General features: G+C 37.7%; 1 protein-coding gene across 7 annotated transcripts in view; it reads left to right on the forward strand.

Annotated features, from left to right (window-relative positions):
* Positions 1–16,930, forward strand: part of LOC128676565 (POU domain, class 2, transcription factor 3L-like) — a 184,928-nt gene that overhangs the window by 163,776 nt on the left and 4,222 nt on the right. For 6 of the 7 annotated variants that reach the window (XM_064436475.1, XM_064436478.1, XM_064436477.1 and 3 more), the window contains 5 exons: positions 10,160–10,207; positions 14,175–14,368; positions 14,606–14,768; positions 14,938–15,195; positions 15,445–15,597. In XM_064436475.1, coding sequence (XP_064292545.1) covers positions 10,160–10,207; positions 14,175–14,368; positions 14,606–14,768; positions 14,938–15,195; positions 15,445–15,597 — 816 coding nt within the window. Of the gene's footprint in view, positions 1–7,447; positions 7,557–10,159; positions 10,208–14,174; positions 14,369–14,605; positions 14,769–14,937; positions 15,196–15,444; positions 15,598–16,930 lie in introns of those variants that run through there. The other variant, XM_053756741.2, reaches the window with a different exon arrangement.

A 16,930-nucleotide genomic window follows, 5' to 3' on the forward strand; every position in this document is an offset into this window, starting at 1 on the left:
TTCAAATTTTATTTTTGTCTCATTGTAAAGCGAAACTTGCCATCTGAATGTGCCTTTGATATAAGGTTCAAAAGCTGAATGGATTACACTTAAGGACCGGTGGAACATGGATTTCACATACAACAATTTTAATATAATATTATTTTGATATAACAGGTTTAAAATTGTAATATAACAGGTTAGTATGGAATGGATAATTAACGAACAATCTCCGCAGGCCTCTTTGGGCAAAATACACATTCTGTCAAAGTAACCCACAGTAGACAAAAACTAAATTTAAGAAAATAATTTTGTTTTACAAACGAACAAACCAAACACAAAAAGGTTTTAAAATTCAAATTCTATGTTCTGAAAATGTTTGTTTTAAGGTTATTCTTATTTCAATACTGCTCAAAGTAATATCATAAATGCGAAAGTACGTTTGATTGTCTGTTACCTCTTCACGTTTTACCTGCTTAACTGATCTTCTTGAAAATTTGCATACACGTAGTACGAAGTACGGAGAAGGACATAGGGTAGTTTTTGTCCCGAAATTCCCACGGAGCGAAGCCCCGGAGCGCAGCTAGTTTGATTTAAATAGAGTCAACAGTAGTTGAGTGTACAACAAGGGGTCTTTGGATTTAAGAAAACTAGCGAAACCTTTTTCTATCACACAAGTTTTAAAACTTGATCCAAATCAACAAGCAGTACATTTTAACACGATGACATCAATAACAAACGACATGGCACCCAATTTACATATGTACCTGACAGGAGGCGGCGCGTATGTAAATCACGAACAAGTGAGAGTTGTCGCGACGCGGCCAGCCAATCACGGCCCGCCGCGGCACGTAACCCTTCCGTATGGAAATGGGACCGGTAAAAAATGAACTGATTTGTATATGATGCGCCCCGAAGGGTAAACTCCTGCCGTATGGAATCGAGGCACGAGTAAAACATCACGCAAGGGTTAAAGGGCAATGTGAAGCTATGTGAGCACAGAACGGTAGTTATTACATGCCTGTCGAAATTATATAAAATTGGTAATAGTTAATCTAATAATTTATCTGATAAACGTGAGATAAGTTAGAAAAGTAATCGATATTAAACAATGGTATATTATAACTTAAAGTAATTCTTAAAGCTGCAATTACATTAGGTAGCGCTTGTTCCTCACTTGAGCAACGCAACCTATCCAAGTGATTAAGCAGCAAGCGGTATTGTATTAAAAGGAAATATAATTTTATCGCTGTGCCATTATTTTGATTCCTTTAACGATATCATATTATAAACCCATTTTAGGAAATTTAATATATACATTTATTATTTATATCCTGATTAAAATAGCCAAGCCTTTGAATGAAATAGCTGCAATAGATTGTATCTACCCGGGATTTGACCTTGAAGTAACTGCAAATTAAAAAACTCAATTTGAAAATCAACTCAACTTGGTCAACACCAAATATAAACAAAGAACAATAGTCCAATGTAATACATAACGACAGAAATATAAAGACAAATCAATTAAATTAATGAGTAGACGGATCATAAATAGCGGGGCGACGACGCGTGTCAGCCGGTGACACGATGGACAAAACTCTATTACGTTCACGAACTTGTTGTGGCACCACTGACAAGTAAATCAGTCGTAAAAAGTGCAGTTCTCCACGTGTGAACTTGCAAATTTAATTATTGTTTACAAATATAGACAAGGCATGAACATTTTTGAATAATTAACTAATTAATATATTGGCACTAGAAACTGTGTAAGCTAGTAATGTAAAAACGTGTTTCTTTTTGTATGTATTAAAGAATTGTGTTTTTGCCATAATGTGTACATTCTATATTTAACTGTCTGATTAGTGCACTGTACATACGCGTGGTCGCGTCGCGTCGCAAGGGTTAACACGTGTCGCGTTGATTTATGTTGCGACGTCACTTTGAAATTACTCCGTCGCGCGACGATATCGGTGACGGTTTTAATTTAAAAATGATAAACGATCGGTGGGGGGAGCTAATGGCTGATTTAATAAAACGCGATCTAATGTAGCTCCAGATTTCGACCAGTCCTAATTTTCCCATTGCTGTAATATAGATACGCTATAGTTATATAAATACGTTTATATAATGGCTTATATTTATTTTGTTTATTTGCGTATGTTATTAGGTACTATTTACAATTATTTTAGAATTTCATTTTTAGTAATACTTCTCGCATTCAACTGTACTACTTTATCTATATCAAGTGTAAGGTACTCGATTGTGTCCAGTATCGCAGCCCGCGCGGCCTCGTGCGCCCTGATCGCGATGCGAGATCGCACTTTTTGTCTTTGATAGTTATTATGTTGGTATTGTTAGCTATAGCTAGTGTAACGGTTGTAATGGGTATTAATTTTACATACAAACCTAATAAAATAATTATATGAAATGAGTAAGGTAAGTACTTTACTTTACACTTTGCTCGTATGAAATCCGCCTATTGCCATATTTCATATTATATTTTCTAGGATCGTAGAATCAAATACACAATCAGAACATAATATAAAAATTTTAATATACTCGGTAAGATAAAGTTTTAAGAGGTTTCGGGGGGGAGTGTCGCGAGGGAGGCGGCGGTGTCAGCGGGGGTAGGGTGCCGGCGAGCGGGGGTACGGGGTTGGAGGGGTTGGGGGGGGGGGGGGGGTGCAGCTGCACTATTGATTAGCACAATCACCGGGCCCGCACTTGTCTTAACTACTAACGTCTTTGGCTTGGGCGCGAAATTCTCGAAGATAAGGGAAACTAATATTGTATTCTATGCCGAGTACTGTATAAACATTACATTGTTTGATTAAAACTAACGTGCGTAATAAATATACCGTTTTGCGAATTATTTAAAATGATCGAAACTATAGCCCTTATCGCCGTCGTAGCCGTAGTTACAAAGGGGGACCTGTATTTTAATGATAGTAAATAATAATAAAAAATAATAGCTTTAGATTTCTTTTGGGTCTGTAAAATATCTTGATGTGTAAGCTTTTTAACTTTCCAAGTTTATTTAGATGCAGGCAACTTTGTGCAATATTTATAAATTTCTATCTGTACGTCATTTAAATAAATAGTATATATTATATATATAATTTGCGTTGACTATAAAACTCCATCCTCTGATATCCCACAAACTGCGTCCCTTTAAATTGCTTTAGTTCACCCGGCAGAATCTCTTGTGTTTTTGACTGGGTGTATCGTTCTTCACACAGTCGTTAACGTATTACACAGGAATTAGTTGGCTGTTTCACTACATTGCTTATCCAATGCAGTGCCGAGAGGGTATTGTTATATCGATCTCATTCCGCATTAATGCTAACTATTGTGATCTCAAATGCATGGCGAATGGGGCCGGAGGTCGGGGCCGGATTAGCTTCATATTTGCATTTTCAATTCGGCCGAATGGCGGCTCGTTTCACGGCTGTTTGGAAGGGTTGTACCCCCTCCCCGTCTGCTGCTGCCTCCCATCCCCCTCGGTATAATCTCGTTAACGAGTTAGCAAACTGCCGGCCACTTCGCACAGCAGCCATTTTGCATTGTTCAGCTAACGCCTGCTGTGGTAGAAATATATACCTAATTGACTTGGACGCACAGGTTTTTGATGATCTTATAATGTTAAGGTAGGTATTATAAATAGGTCTAAAACAGATTGTTAAACACATTACATTTTACGTATATTTAACTGTTGAAGTTCACAAAAAATAAAAACGGAAATAGGAAAACAACTATGGATTTTATTTGCTCCTAAACCAGCAACGGAAATAAAAAGCACATAGTAGCAGTGAAAGTATAAACGAGATGTTTACACTTTTATAATAGTCTCCGTTTTGGGGTATTCCTGCGAGCTTTGAGACATATTCGCATCGGACGGGAGATTTACGAGTGTGCGGGCCCGTCTCGTGTGAATGGGTCCCGCGGGCCCGGGCCGGACCGCCGATAATCTCCTCAATGGCGCGGCAGGTGATTTCAATATTGCGGGGCGAAATGTCTTATCGATGATCTGCTTTTTGCTCGGGTCACCATCGTTAACGTAATGGGACGCTGCCAACAGTTGGGACTTTCATGTTGAGATGAATGATGAGGTTACGACTTTTACATGATTGCCTAAAAATGTGTTGATTTATTTTTTTCAGAAATAATCAATATTTTTAAGGAATTAGGCAGCTAAAGTCTAGAAAGAATAATGACTAAGTAAAATAATATAGTCTACAATCGGAGTGTAATACTTAATGCCAATTAAAAAAAAAAAGACAAGTGCAGCATATCTGTGAACAATAAATTAATATTGTGCATGGTTAATAACGAATAAAACTTTTCTGAAATAACATTTCAAAAGAACTATTTTATTCATTGAACGCCTGAAAAAAATATTGCCAGAACCCTTCCGTGCAAACTCCGGTCCGGCCGGCTGCTGCCGTATCGTAAATTCTCTGTGACAGCTGCATTAGCGTCGTTTACGCCAAAACTACTTATTCTCAGTTGCGTCGTGTATTATGCATGCTCTCCGATACCAGACCTCGGCTGACACCATGACGTGTCCAATACTAGCGTTCATACCAGCTACATTATTGCTATGTTATGTTTCTCCTATACTTACAATGTGCATAAATGTAGCTTTAGTAAATATATGGCAAAAATGGTGGATATATTTTATATTATTATTAGAGTACTAGTTTTAACTAAACAATTATTTATGGTCAAATTAGAAATCTTAAGTCTTTGGCATATAATTCATTTATAATGTAATTAATTAAATAGATGTGATATATGAAAATTAATAACCTAAATCTGCTAAGAAAACGATCAAAACACGTCGTGAAATACTCAACGATGCCCTTTTTTTCACACAAAACCTTTTTTCTATTTAAAGTGCAATAACGCCGAGAACATTCCTCGTCCAATATTTATGTGTGTAAGTACACATGTTGAAGTATAATGATAAATACATTATCAATGAGCAAGAAAAGAACCCTTCTGTTCAAGACGGGGGCGCAATAAAAGTGCACAAATATAGAAATCACTGTTCATAAAAAGTCTATAAGAGGAGTGAAACAGGAAGGGTCGAGCGTCCAGCCCCGTACCGCGCTAACCGTAAGATCGCGTCGCGTGGTAGAGGGTCTACGCGCGTAGCCGCAGCGCTACGATTTGCATGCGAACTTCATTACGACGGGACTCATTGTTCTTTGTGGAGGTCTATTGATTATCGTACGTTAGTTTAAGACGAAGATTTTGACGTAAAGCTCTACATAGATCATACGTTCATATCCTAAGTGTACCTACTCTACTCCTATTATGATGGAGCCTATAAGCCACAGAAACTACTTAGTCCGGGCTTGTTTGAATTTTATTGCCAAAGAATACATATCCTGTCGTGGAACGATTGAACCAGAATTGTAATTTTAAAAATCTTTATTTTCCTTCCTTTTCCAGTAACAGAGGTCGCATCAGCATTTCCAAGAGTCTCAACTTTGCGATGGTAATGCGCAAACATCCCCGACCTCCTTTGAACCGCGCTCATGCATCGGGAGCCTGCATTTACGTAATGTGTTGGTTTAGGCCGCGGCCGGCCGCGTTGCTGCTTTCAATAAGTTTGCTTTGACCGGTCGCCGTGTTTGTTCGGGGGTAGATGATATGCTCCAAAGTCTAAGGTTCATTTCATTTTATCAAGTTCTTCGTTCAGTGACTCCATACTTTGTAAATTGTAATGATAAAGCTTTTGTAATATTTAAATTATTCAAGCGATGTTAATAAAATATAGCTTGGAATCACAGGATAGGCTCAGAGGCTCTAGGAGGCTCAAATATTATTCAATAAATTATACAATTTATTTGAACCTAGTCACTTCGGCATTATGTTTTAGATCAACCACGATGATTTTTTAACCACGTCCACTCATTGTATAAACATCTACATGCTTTATTTTGTTTGGAAGGTATGCTTGTATATTGGAAACTCGCGTTGTATATTTAGAGGCGGATTTCGTTGACAATGCTTTTTGAGAAAAGTGCTGGCTCGATTTTGTCAAGGAGGATATTTGTGCTGACGGTCTGATGACTAGGAATATCGAAAACATCGTAAAGTGAAGTAGAAAAAATAGCAAAGCGGATCCTGGGCAGAAGCTTGCAGCCTGAGAACGAAACCGGGAGAACGCCCAGTGATGGCGATCATTGGGATAGAGAAAGATAGTTTCTTGTAGAGAAACCCAGAGCTTAGGGTCCGTCCGTAAGCTGATAAGTTCAGTAACGATATTTTAAAATGCTTTTCCTCTGCACCGTCTCCTCTGTGCCGGCGGAAGTCCGCGCGCGAGTGGAGGAACATCTTACGGCCACATTACCAATTCTAATAGTCTTCATTCGGCCCAAATTGCTCTTTTTGAACCTTCACCTACATAAATAATGGGTTGCCGTTTTAAATTTATCTCAGAAAATTTTATTTTCTCAAAGCTCAATGTGACGAGTGATCAATATAATGAGCGTTTATTTAAACTCTTAATCTAGCAAATACAGAACATCATCACAGCATTGACTACACTATAAAAATAGGTTTGTCTAGAAAACCAAATTTAATTACTCGTACATCTACCAAAAATAATCTAAATAAATACTGAAACGCCTAAATGCAGATGAAGTTTTGTCTCATACATTACAAGCTACGACTATGCTAGTGCAGCTCTCTGCTGTCAGCCTCCAAGGTTACAGTGTCGGCTTTGGCAGGAGGATCGACCCCAAGGAGACCCGCTGTTCTTAATTTGATATTATAAATGCTAATGGGCGCTAATTATAAGGAAAGCTTGCTAGCAAAAGTGAAAGTCAAACAGTTCTTTGTACATTGCGCCAACAGTTTATTTACGTTTAATGACACGGTACAGCTATTTCTTTTAAATTTCACATATTTCTTTATTTTTTCCATAATATGTAACCAAAATATGTTATTAATAAAACCATTTTTATTCTTTATGTATGTATAGTGGCAAACATGTTCAAACGGCGCCACTACAATTTTAATTAAGCGCCATAAATCAAAACTGCGTCGTTATTGTTATTTTAAGTCTAACGTGTCTGGGCGCATGCGCGATAATAGCTAACGAGCACACTTCGAATTCGAACAAGCCTTTTTTTTCACCCGATATAGGAATTCGCGCATCGGTTAGCCGACCCTACTCTCCCCTTTCCGAAAAAAAAATTAAACAGCTTTTGAACGCGCGGCGAAATCGAAAAAATTATCTCAGGTAATCGCAAAAAAAAATCACTAAGGGAAAAGAAACGGATTTGGACAAAAAAGTTCCAATTTTTAATTCGACTGTTTGGGGTTGCGAGCGGTGTAGTGCGGTGGGGGGCGGGAGCGCGGCTCTTGCCAGTAGCTTTGCTCCTGCTTCAGTGTGCCTTCGTGCGCCGCGTAGCGCGTTTCAAAAACGCATTTGTTTTCGCGAATCTTGTTGGACGACGTACATTGCGCGTCGAGTATTGCCGCAGCGAGCAACGTCTGACAACACGCAGCGATGGTCTTGTCCTGCGTGCGCGCCACCGCGCGTTCCTACTGCGCCTCCTACCGTGAGATTTTTTATACCAATTTATTGAAATGAGCCTGATTATTAATTCCTTAAAAATTTTATTATTCGTGTTGTTTTTGTATTAATTAATAAGATGTTAATTAACATAATTTACGAAGTTCCTATTTGATTGCTTTGATTTTATTAGTTACACACAACACAACACTTTCAACTGTTTAATTTAGTTTTTATTTCAATTTACGATTTTAGATTGCTCCATTGATTCCATATTATATTGAATGCATAAAACTTTATAATATGCTTATTACAGACTGACAAATATTTATTATTCATGAATTTTCAATTTTATTTATCACTCTTTTTGTTAAGTTATGTATTTTATTGAAATTGTTTAAAGTTTCTAAAGCAATGTAATATTGAACATACTCCGTTTGTAATTGCGAAATACGTTAACACCGTACAGGTAACATAGTAAACACTAAACTACTTACTTCTCATCAGAAGTTGATGCCAGTGAGGCGACATAAAACACCGTTTTAATGTTTAACTAAAAAATTGGTTGATAGATATAATTTTATAATAATAATCCTATATAATAATTCTGTAGTAATTTTGATGTTTAAATAAATAATTTTGCTGTAACTTTGTCCCTGGAAATTTTGAGATTGTTACTTTACATAGCGCCCGCTATTTTATAGCGAATTGAGCAATAAATATTAATAGACGTACATTTTATTTAGAAAAATATTTACATAAACGCGAGCGCGGGCGACTGCTCGAGGTGAAACATTTTGTCGCTCCGTATCATTACAGTTGCGATGCTAATGTTTATTATCGCAGTGTTGTGTTTCTGCTCCATTCAATAATGAACTTCCACGCGAAATACATAAGTACTTATACTTAGCAAAATTTATCTATTAATTTATAATACTATAATATTACAATTAATTAAAATAAATCCATCAAGTAATTGTATTGCATATTTATAATCGAATACCAATCAAGTATTTCAATATACAATAAAGTTATAAAACAATACTACAGGTGTGCAAATCATTATAAAATGTACATAAGAGGTTTAATTATGTTATATTTTCATGACGAAATAAATAAAGTCAAAATTAAGCAATCTGAGTTTAATAAAGTAACAAGTTGCATAGTGACGCAACGCGTCTGCGTCCGGAGCTGGCGATACATCTTTATTCTGCCGGCATTCCATCTTATCACTATTACGTTTGCTAATTTTCTTATTAAAGACTTATACTTTACGTAAACAAAAATCTCAGTATTTTTGTTGATCAGCAAAAAAAAGGATTACAAATGCTACGTTTTCGATTGAATCAAAAATTCGCGACTGCCGTTCTAAATATTATTTTGTCAAGGGATTAACGAAACCCTGAGACATCCAAACAAATCCCAGCTTTATGAAACAACTCTATCGAATCGCTGTTTTTTTTTTTGCATTTTTTGTCTATTTCGACCTAAAAAATGGACGCCGCGAGTAAAAAGCGTACAACTGCTGATTTTTTAACATTTTCGTCGCCGGATACCCTTTTAATAGCTAAATTTGAGACAAAAAAAAAACTGATGCGTAGCGATGACGTTTCGATAATGGACGTATCCCCTCTCCCCCGCACATTTAGCATTTTTTATAATATCCACGACTCAGTTCGAAGATTTTTGAATAAAAAGTTTGTGTAAAATGATAATGGTTTGGATTACCGAGCGGATGGATTGCGCAAGCCCGCAGGTACCAGCCGGCATTCCCACACTCCACTCCTATTATTGCAGTTTTTCGAAACACTTTGCAGCAAATTGAATACATTTGCAAGTTAGACAACAGTTTGCTTTGGCGGTCTTGTGACATTATGTGAAAAAACCGCTTTGCGTAGCGTCGTAGCGCTGTCTACGATGGTGCTACAAAGCTACGAAATGCTAATCAGACCGAACTTTTCAAAGGTTTTTTTGTCATGACCACAAATTTGTATAGAAATATGAAAAACTACTTTCACTAACCTATGAGAATATTATTGTGAACTTTAGTTTTTATTGTAATACTACATATTTTGTTATATTGTTTTCAATAAAACAAAGTATTTACTTATACCATAAATTAGTTCGTACCAAAAATATTGAACAGCAATATTACGTGTAAACATCAAATGCCACGAAACGAAACTAAACGTATAAAATTCAGTAATCAATATATATCAATCAAACTGAACGAAACTTGTCAGTATTCACATTATTAGGTTACGAAATCGCTTGATTCTGAGGACACAAAAGCCACACTCAGTAGCCAGTACGATACTTGGAATTAATCCTATAATTAGGTAATCTCGTTAATTACGCGCCTCACGCCGCTATAAACTAGTTTAAACCGGTATAAAGCGAATTGAACCGGATATGTCAGCGTAATCCCCGGCAGGCTTCGCTGTTCAGAAACTAGATCCGTTGGAGATCAACGTGTTTTTAGGTTTATAGAAAAGTTGGGCCAATAAGACATACTAGTTCGATTTAAAAGATTTATTTACGTGATGGCCATCATGAAGAAGGCTAGAGCTCTCCAGAATCCTGAAACCCCTGTAGCGGAGCCGTGGCTATAAACATGTATGTGCTGAGTTGTGTGTTTGTTTGTTGCAGAGGAATCCGGGGAGCTGATCAAGTCGCCGTCGCCGCCGCCCAGCCACGGTCGGTATTGTACTGTATTGGGACATAAACATGACGTGGTGCATGATGCAGGATGATCATTAATTTCGAAATTTCAGCACTGGTACAAAATGGAATTCTTTTTGAAAAAAATAAATGAAAATAAACCCAAGAGAAGAAATTTAGAGTGAAAAAATACAAGCAATTTGTAAGGGTGAATTATAAAAAAAAATATTTTTCTGACGTAAATTTCTTTGGAAAACAACTCAACTTCATAATTACCTACTTATAGTTTGCATTGTGATAGTATTACCCTGAAAAACTCATAAAGATATTATACATATGTTTAGCCTGTATTTGTCCCGTTTCTGCGGAAATATCCTTTTTCCTATGTCATGGAAACTTGGATTTTGTCTCGTCTCTGCAGTGATCCTTCGAAATGCAAAGGTTTGATTTTGTTAGTGTGATCGCCAAGCCCTGTGTTTATGTTCATTACATGCAGTGGCACACAAATAAATAACATATACTTTTTACTGAAATTAGATGTTAAATTATGTTTTATAAATGCAACATTAGCATTTTTGATGAGACGAAACTTTCTTTGGAGACATACATAAATCTGAATTTAAATAATAGCATGTTGCCAATTTAAATTTATGTTTCAATTATAATAATATACTATAGATTAGTCTTCGTAGAATTTAAGCAAAATAATACCAATGTTTATTAATAAGTCATATTAACGTATGATTTGAATCACACTTATTAAGGAACGACCAATCAGCGTTGACGTTCTCAATTCAAATTGCGAAGCTTGTCAATGCACAGGCACGGCACTTGTAATACATGTTATTTTAATAGATATGCGCGCGCGCAGAGATTAATGCACGAAACGTGCCTATTACAATAGCAACGTATTAGAAGGGTTCAGACTTAGTATATTAAAAGACACCTTTGGATCCGACGTGTTTTAAAATACCGCAAGGGTTTACCTGCGACACGCGACCAGTGAAAGGTTTAACCCTCGACGCACGCGTCGGGGCCGGAGGACCCCACTGGCGAAACGAGCGAAAGGATTTGTAAGATTGTAGTTTGAGATTCATCTCTTTGATTCGCGAGATAATAATGGGGAAGAGTTGGGAATGGGCGTGTGAGATGGGCGGCTCGAGGACAGAAGGGTTGAGTTAAATAGATAATTTAAATGAAAAAAAGGTGATGAAATTGTTACTTGTGTTTACAAAAATATCGTTTTCGTCACATGCCTTTATTAAAGACAGGGATGTCCAAACCATGTCCGTGTGGGAAACGAGTTCACTCGTTGGGAGCAAACTGAAGTGAAATCTAGGTAAAATTTAACTTTCAACATTTGAGTACAGATAAACGGGACTAAATATCATATACCACATGATTTTAAAGTAGAAAGAGTTAAAATTTTAAAAATGAATTATTAAGTTTCAAAAATAAATAGTTGACTTGAAAGAAAGAGGTGGGGCCGATCTCCGATGGACTCAGACTTTTTCATCCATTTACATTTTAAAATAAGCAATTTCTCATACATCTCATAAATCTGTCTACAAGAAAACTTGTATGTAAATCGGATGACCATAAACATATTTACGTCGTTATGAGCCGCGCGGTCGTGCGACCAGCACAACGCAACGCCTTCGTATCTGAATGTCACTCGTACACGATTACATCGTACATGAGTACGTACACCACATACGATATGACAATACTAGTTTGGCTTTGAGAAAACCATACTTTCATGATCCATACTTACTAATATGGTAAATGCGAAAGTATGTCTTTCTGTCTGTCACGCTTTCACGGCTAAAAATTTGGACGGATTTTGTTTAAAGTTGTAATAGATGTAGTTAATGACCCGAGGTCAAACATCAGGTGCCGCGCGCGGAGCGACAGCCAGTCCTACTAATATCATAAATGCGAAAGTTTGTGACGATGCATGTGTGTATGTGTTATTCTTTCACGCAAAATGTGCTGGTCCGATCGTTATGTATAAACAGGCAACACAGGTATAATTTAACCTGTAATAACACGTAGGGTACATTTTATCCCGAAATTTCCACGGGAGCAAAGACCCGGGGTGCATCTAGTATTGAATAATTTAAAAAGTACTTGAGAATTTCTTATTTTATATAAAAAATCAAGATTGATGAATACATCTCTCCTTATGTGACCTCGCCTCACCTGCGGATGGCTGCATAAACAGGTTTCGCATCCATCACTGTGCTCCGGATATTTGATGCAAATTCCCGCCCATCGCTCATGTTGCTCCCACTTCAGTACAAGCGTTGGTCCAAGCGAGATCAACTGCCAATTTCTTGGTTTACTTTTTAATGGAAAACTGTGATAAGTCTTGTAAAATCTATTTTTTATTTATTTTTGGAAAACGAACCACGAGCAAAGTCAGTTTTATATGGTACTAGTTGGGGCCCAGGACTTCGCTTTCGTAGGAATATCGGAATAAAAAAATACCTATGTCACTCAGGTATAAAGTACCCTCCTTCTAGTAAAAGAATCGTGGAATTGTTCAAGATTACTATGCTTTATTTTGTTTATCATGAAATATTAGAAATATGACAGTGTTCAAAACGATTGTTTCCTATAGTTTTAATCTAAAGGCGCTTAGGATCTTTGAGCCAACTCCGACACTTACAAAAATTTTCAAAAAATGGCTCGACTATTGATTTTCATATGTTTAACGAACCTGCGCCCAAAATTTCACGGGAATCTTTTGAGAAATGCAACCTCTAGAGGAGAACACACAGAAATACGAAAGCATTTTTGGGAAGACCCCAGTTGCTTCGCTCGCCCGGCCATTAGTACAGAAGAGTGTACATTGTGTTCATAGTCATTTTAAAAAATGGGATTATTTTCGGACGAAGCATAAAGCTCAAGCAATGTCTCTTCATCCGAATCTCACTCGGACCTCGGAGCCCAACCAGTAAATAGTAAAGTATGAGACCATTAAGAAAATCTTGTTAGAATGCTCAAATGTTATCTTATCAGAAAGTTAAATTAGAATGTTAGATGGATATTAATGCGCTTTGTTTATGATGTACTCCGCTCCGCGGAGCTTTGCTCATGACGGAATTTCTGTGTAAATATGTTATATGCTACTTATACAAGGTTGTTTTGTAGCAAGAGACTCAAATTATTTAGAAAATCCAGTAGAGTAGCGTCATTGAGAAATAAACACGTGTATATACTTGAATATGCTAACGCAAACATCCAAACTCTCGCATATAAATAATACATCACAGATAGTACATCAGTACATCATTTACACTGTTTGCAATTGGGTACAATATGAACCCTGTCGGGTATTTGCAAAACGAAAAATTACAACGGCGCGGCAGCCGGATTAGGGAAATTATAAAAGTTACTTCATCCTAAAAATTAAATATAAAAGTTAATTAATAATTTCATTTTATGAAAAATTAGAACTTAAAATTAAAAGTTTTAATTTAACGTAGGTAGTCTGATTTGGACTCAATTTAAATCAATTAATTAAAGGACCAGCTCCAATGTCATTTTGAACATGATAGCCGACCGACTGGATTGTCCATACACCCGGTGTTGCTGTGAAAGACATGTCGCGGTGTCTATGCCGCTGAGGAGGTATTGACATCCTAAACTTTTAATTATTTGACATTTTTATTTTATTTTATTCCAAATTATGTTTTATTATTTTACTGTATGTGTTACTTTTAATTATTATGGTTATTTAATTTTCATTTGTATTAGATTGTATTTATTTTTATGTAATTGTTATAAAGTCGTGTATATGGATCTTTGTTGTCCGAAATAAATGAATTTTATTTATTTTATTTTATTTTTAAATAAAGGTGGAAATATGTATTATGGATTTAGGTGTATCTCTCTACGAGAGAGACTTATCTCCAACTTCGGTCATCTCGAGACTGCCATAATGATATTTCATGAAATTTATTTATTCAGTTTCTGAATAACATTGTTAATTCTGCAGATGGCTCGGCGAGTGGCGAAGGTGAGGGCGAGCTGAGCGGCGACGAGCGCGCCCCCTCCCCGCCCCGCGCGCCCTCCGCCCCGCTGCCGCACGCCGCGCACCCCGCGCACCCCGCACACCCCGCACACCCCGCGCACGCGCCGCACTCGCACGCATCACATGCCGCAGCTTCTGCAGCCACTGCCGCTGTTTTTGTAAGTATTTATAAGAAATCTATTAAAACAGATGAGAGAGATTTATTTCATTGAATGTTCAATAGATGGCTGACTAACATGACTAAATCGCGTAAGCGCAGTTTGTTACGATTGGTGAAATATAAACTAATAGAATAGAATACAAAGAAAGCTGCTTTTGCAATTTATTGTATTGACTTTACAGAGAACAGTCTTTGCATAGTGACCTGTAGACATGACAAAGTTTTGAAATTGCAGACGGCAGCAGGCGCGGGCAACGCGCTGGCACAACTACAGCACCTACTGCTGACGCCGGGCGCGCACTCGCTGCTGCTGCACTCGCAGGTGCAGCAGGCGGTGGCGCAGGCGGCCGCGCAGCAGCTGCAGCAGCTGCAGGCGCGCGCGCACCAACCCACACCAGGTTACTAGTGGTCCCACTCGTGGAAATAAATATCTGATTCATAAAGTCTGTGTGTCTGGTATCACAGCTGCAGTATCTACTCCTCAACATCTACTTTCTCTTCTTCCTTATCGACTTCTTACTTGAACCTTGTAAGCAAGAATCATAAAATAATAAAATGTAATTCCAGATGGACGCTCGCCGTCGCCGCGCCGCACGCCGCCGGGCGCGGGCGCGTTCCTGACGCCGCACACGCCGGGCTCGGGCCGCGCTCGCTCGCCGCTACGCTCGCCGCTACGCTCGCCGCTCGCGCACTCGCTCGCCAACACGCCGCTACACGCGCACGCGCACAAGCCGCGCGCACTCGAGCCCGCCGCGGATGACACCGCAGATCTTGAGGAGTTAGAGCACTTCGCTAAGACCTTCAAACAGAGGCGGATAAAACTTGGTGAGTATTGTCAAAAGCAAAATCTTTATCCTCAGATGATCTAATTGTTTAATGTTTCTATTGTTTATTTTTAAAAAAATATCTGTTGAAGTAACTAGTAATAATAAAAATAGTGTCGTAGTACTGCTACGAGTATCAGGACTAAATAAGTCAGTTGTTGTTGGATATACCTAAGCTTATAGATATCGAACGATCTCAATTAGAGTCTAGAAATGCAGTATTGTCAAGCTTTACCGAATGGGGTTACAGGGTTCACGCAGGGCGACGTGGGGCTGGCAATGGGCAAGCTGTACGGGAACGACTTCTCGCAGACCACCATTTCCCGGTTTGAGGCGCTCAACCTCAGCTTCAAGAACATGTGCAAGCTCAAGCCGCTGCTGCAGAAGTGGCTCGAGGACGCCGGTGAGTTGCATACGAGAATTCGTTCTTAACTCTTTATCGAAGTCATGGTTCGAAACACTTCACAGAATGCGATGGACTGCTGACCCAGATTTTGGATTAGATTAGAAGCTTTATGACTATATGACTAAGACTATATATCAATAATATCAATAAGACTAAGTAGACTAATAGACTAGATCGCGATTGGAACCAGAATGATCACCTCGCCATTCGGACAATATTGTTATTAGACTGGTTAATATGACTAGTTAGCGTTCAATTTTTGTACCTAACTTTTAAGTTATTGTGATGTAAGGTCTATATACACTTCCTTCCAACTACCCGTGATATAAACTGCTAGTTAGCTGCAATGCTGGAGCATTAATAATGTGGTTGTGATGAACAGTCACGTGCAAGAATGGGGCACGTAACTGTACATCACAATCACATTGCCGTGGTTTGTTATATTATGTCCCTAGTATCCTTGCATATAACTATACATAACATGTATTTGAAATTATATTTTTAAATGCAAGTAACGCTGTAATATTCGAAGGCATTTACACTAAAATAATATATTACACTGAAAATGCCTACTACTAAATTAAATTGAAATGACATGTAAAATTATTGAATATTATACGAGCTCGTACATCATTACAGCGTTTCATATATTCGGCAACTTGCACACATGACGCTGAAATTATTTTACTGTTTAAAATTGTGTATAATTGAATGGATCAGTCGTATTTAATGATGGCGTGCAATGCCAAGGATGTAAGAAAAGGTTTGGGTTCTGCTGTTCGCCTATCACCGAAGCCAACTATCGCAAGCTTGGTGCGGACCGTCGCTCATCTTGCATAAATAATAAGCGATCGTTCACGAGATAAATTTCTAGTTGTAGGCGACTTCAACTTAAGTAAAATTAACTGGGTTCCAAATTCTTCCGAAAGCTTCTTTGATCCTTTGATAAGTAACAAGTCAGAAGAAATTATGCTTGTAGATGGATTGAATCTGTGTAATTTAAAACAATTTAATGGCATTAAAATCTCTTATGGTAGGGTTCTTGATTTAGTTCTCTCAAATGATAAAGTATTTGTCAGCGACTATAGTAGTCCATTAGTACCTTGTGCTAAAAATCATGGTGCTTTGTCTATATTGGTATCGTTTATTAACTGTAATCCTCTGGACACTGCACTTCCTGCACAATATTCGTACAATAAAGGTTAAGGGAATTAATTCAAATTGATTGGCAAAATGAGTTCTCAAATCTACTTGTTGAAGATGCAGTACAATTATTTTACACTGTTTAAGAGATTGAGAGAAAAATATATCTCTTTAAAATTAATAAGAC

The sequence above is a fragment of the Plodia interpunctella genome, chromosome 16, assembly GCF_027563975.2.
Source record: "Plodia interpunctella isolate USDA-ARS_2022_Savannah chromosome 16, ilPloInte3.2, whole genome shotgun sequence".
NCBI classification, from domain to species: Eukaryota; Metazoa; Arthropoda; class Insecta; order Lepidoptera; family Pyralidae; genus Plodia; species Plodia interpunctella.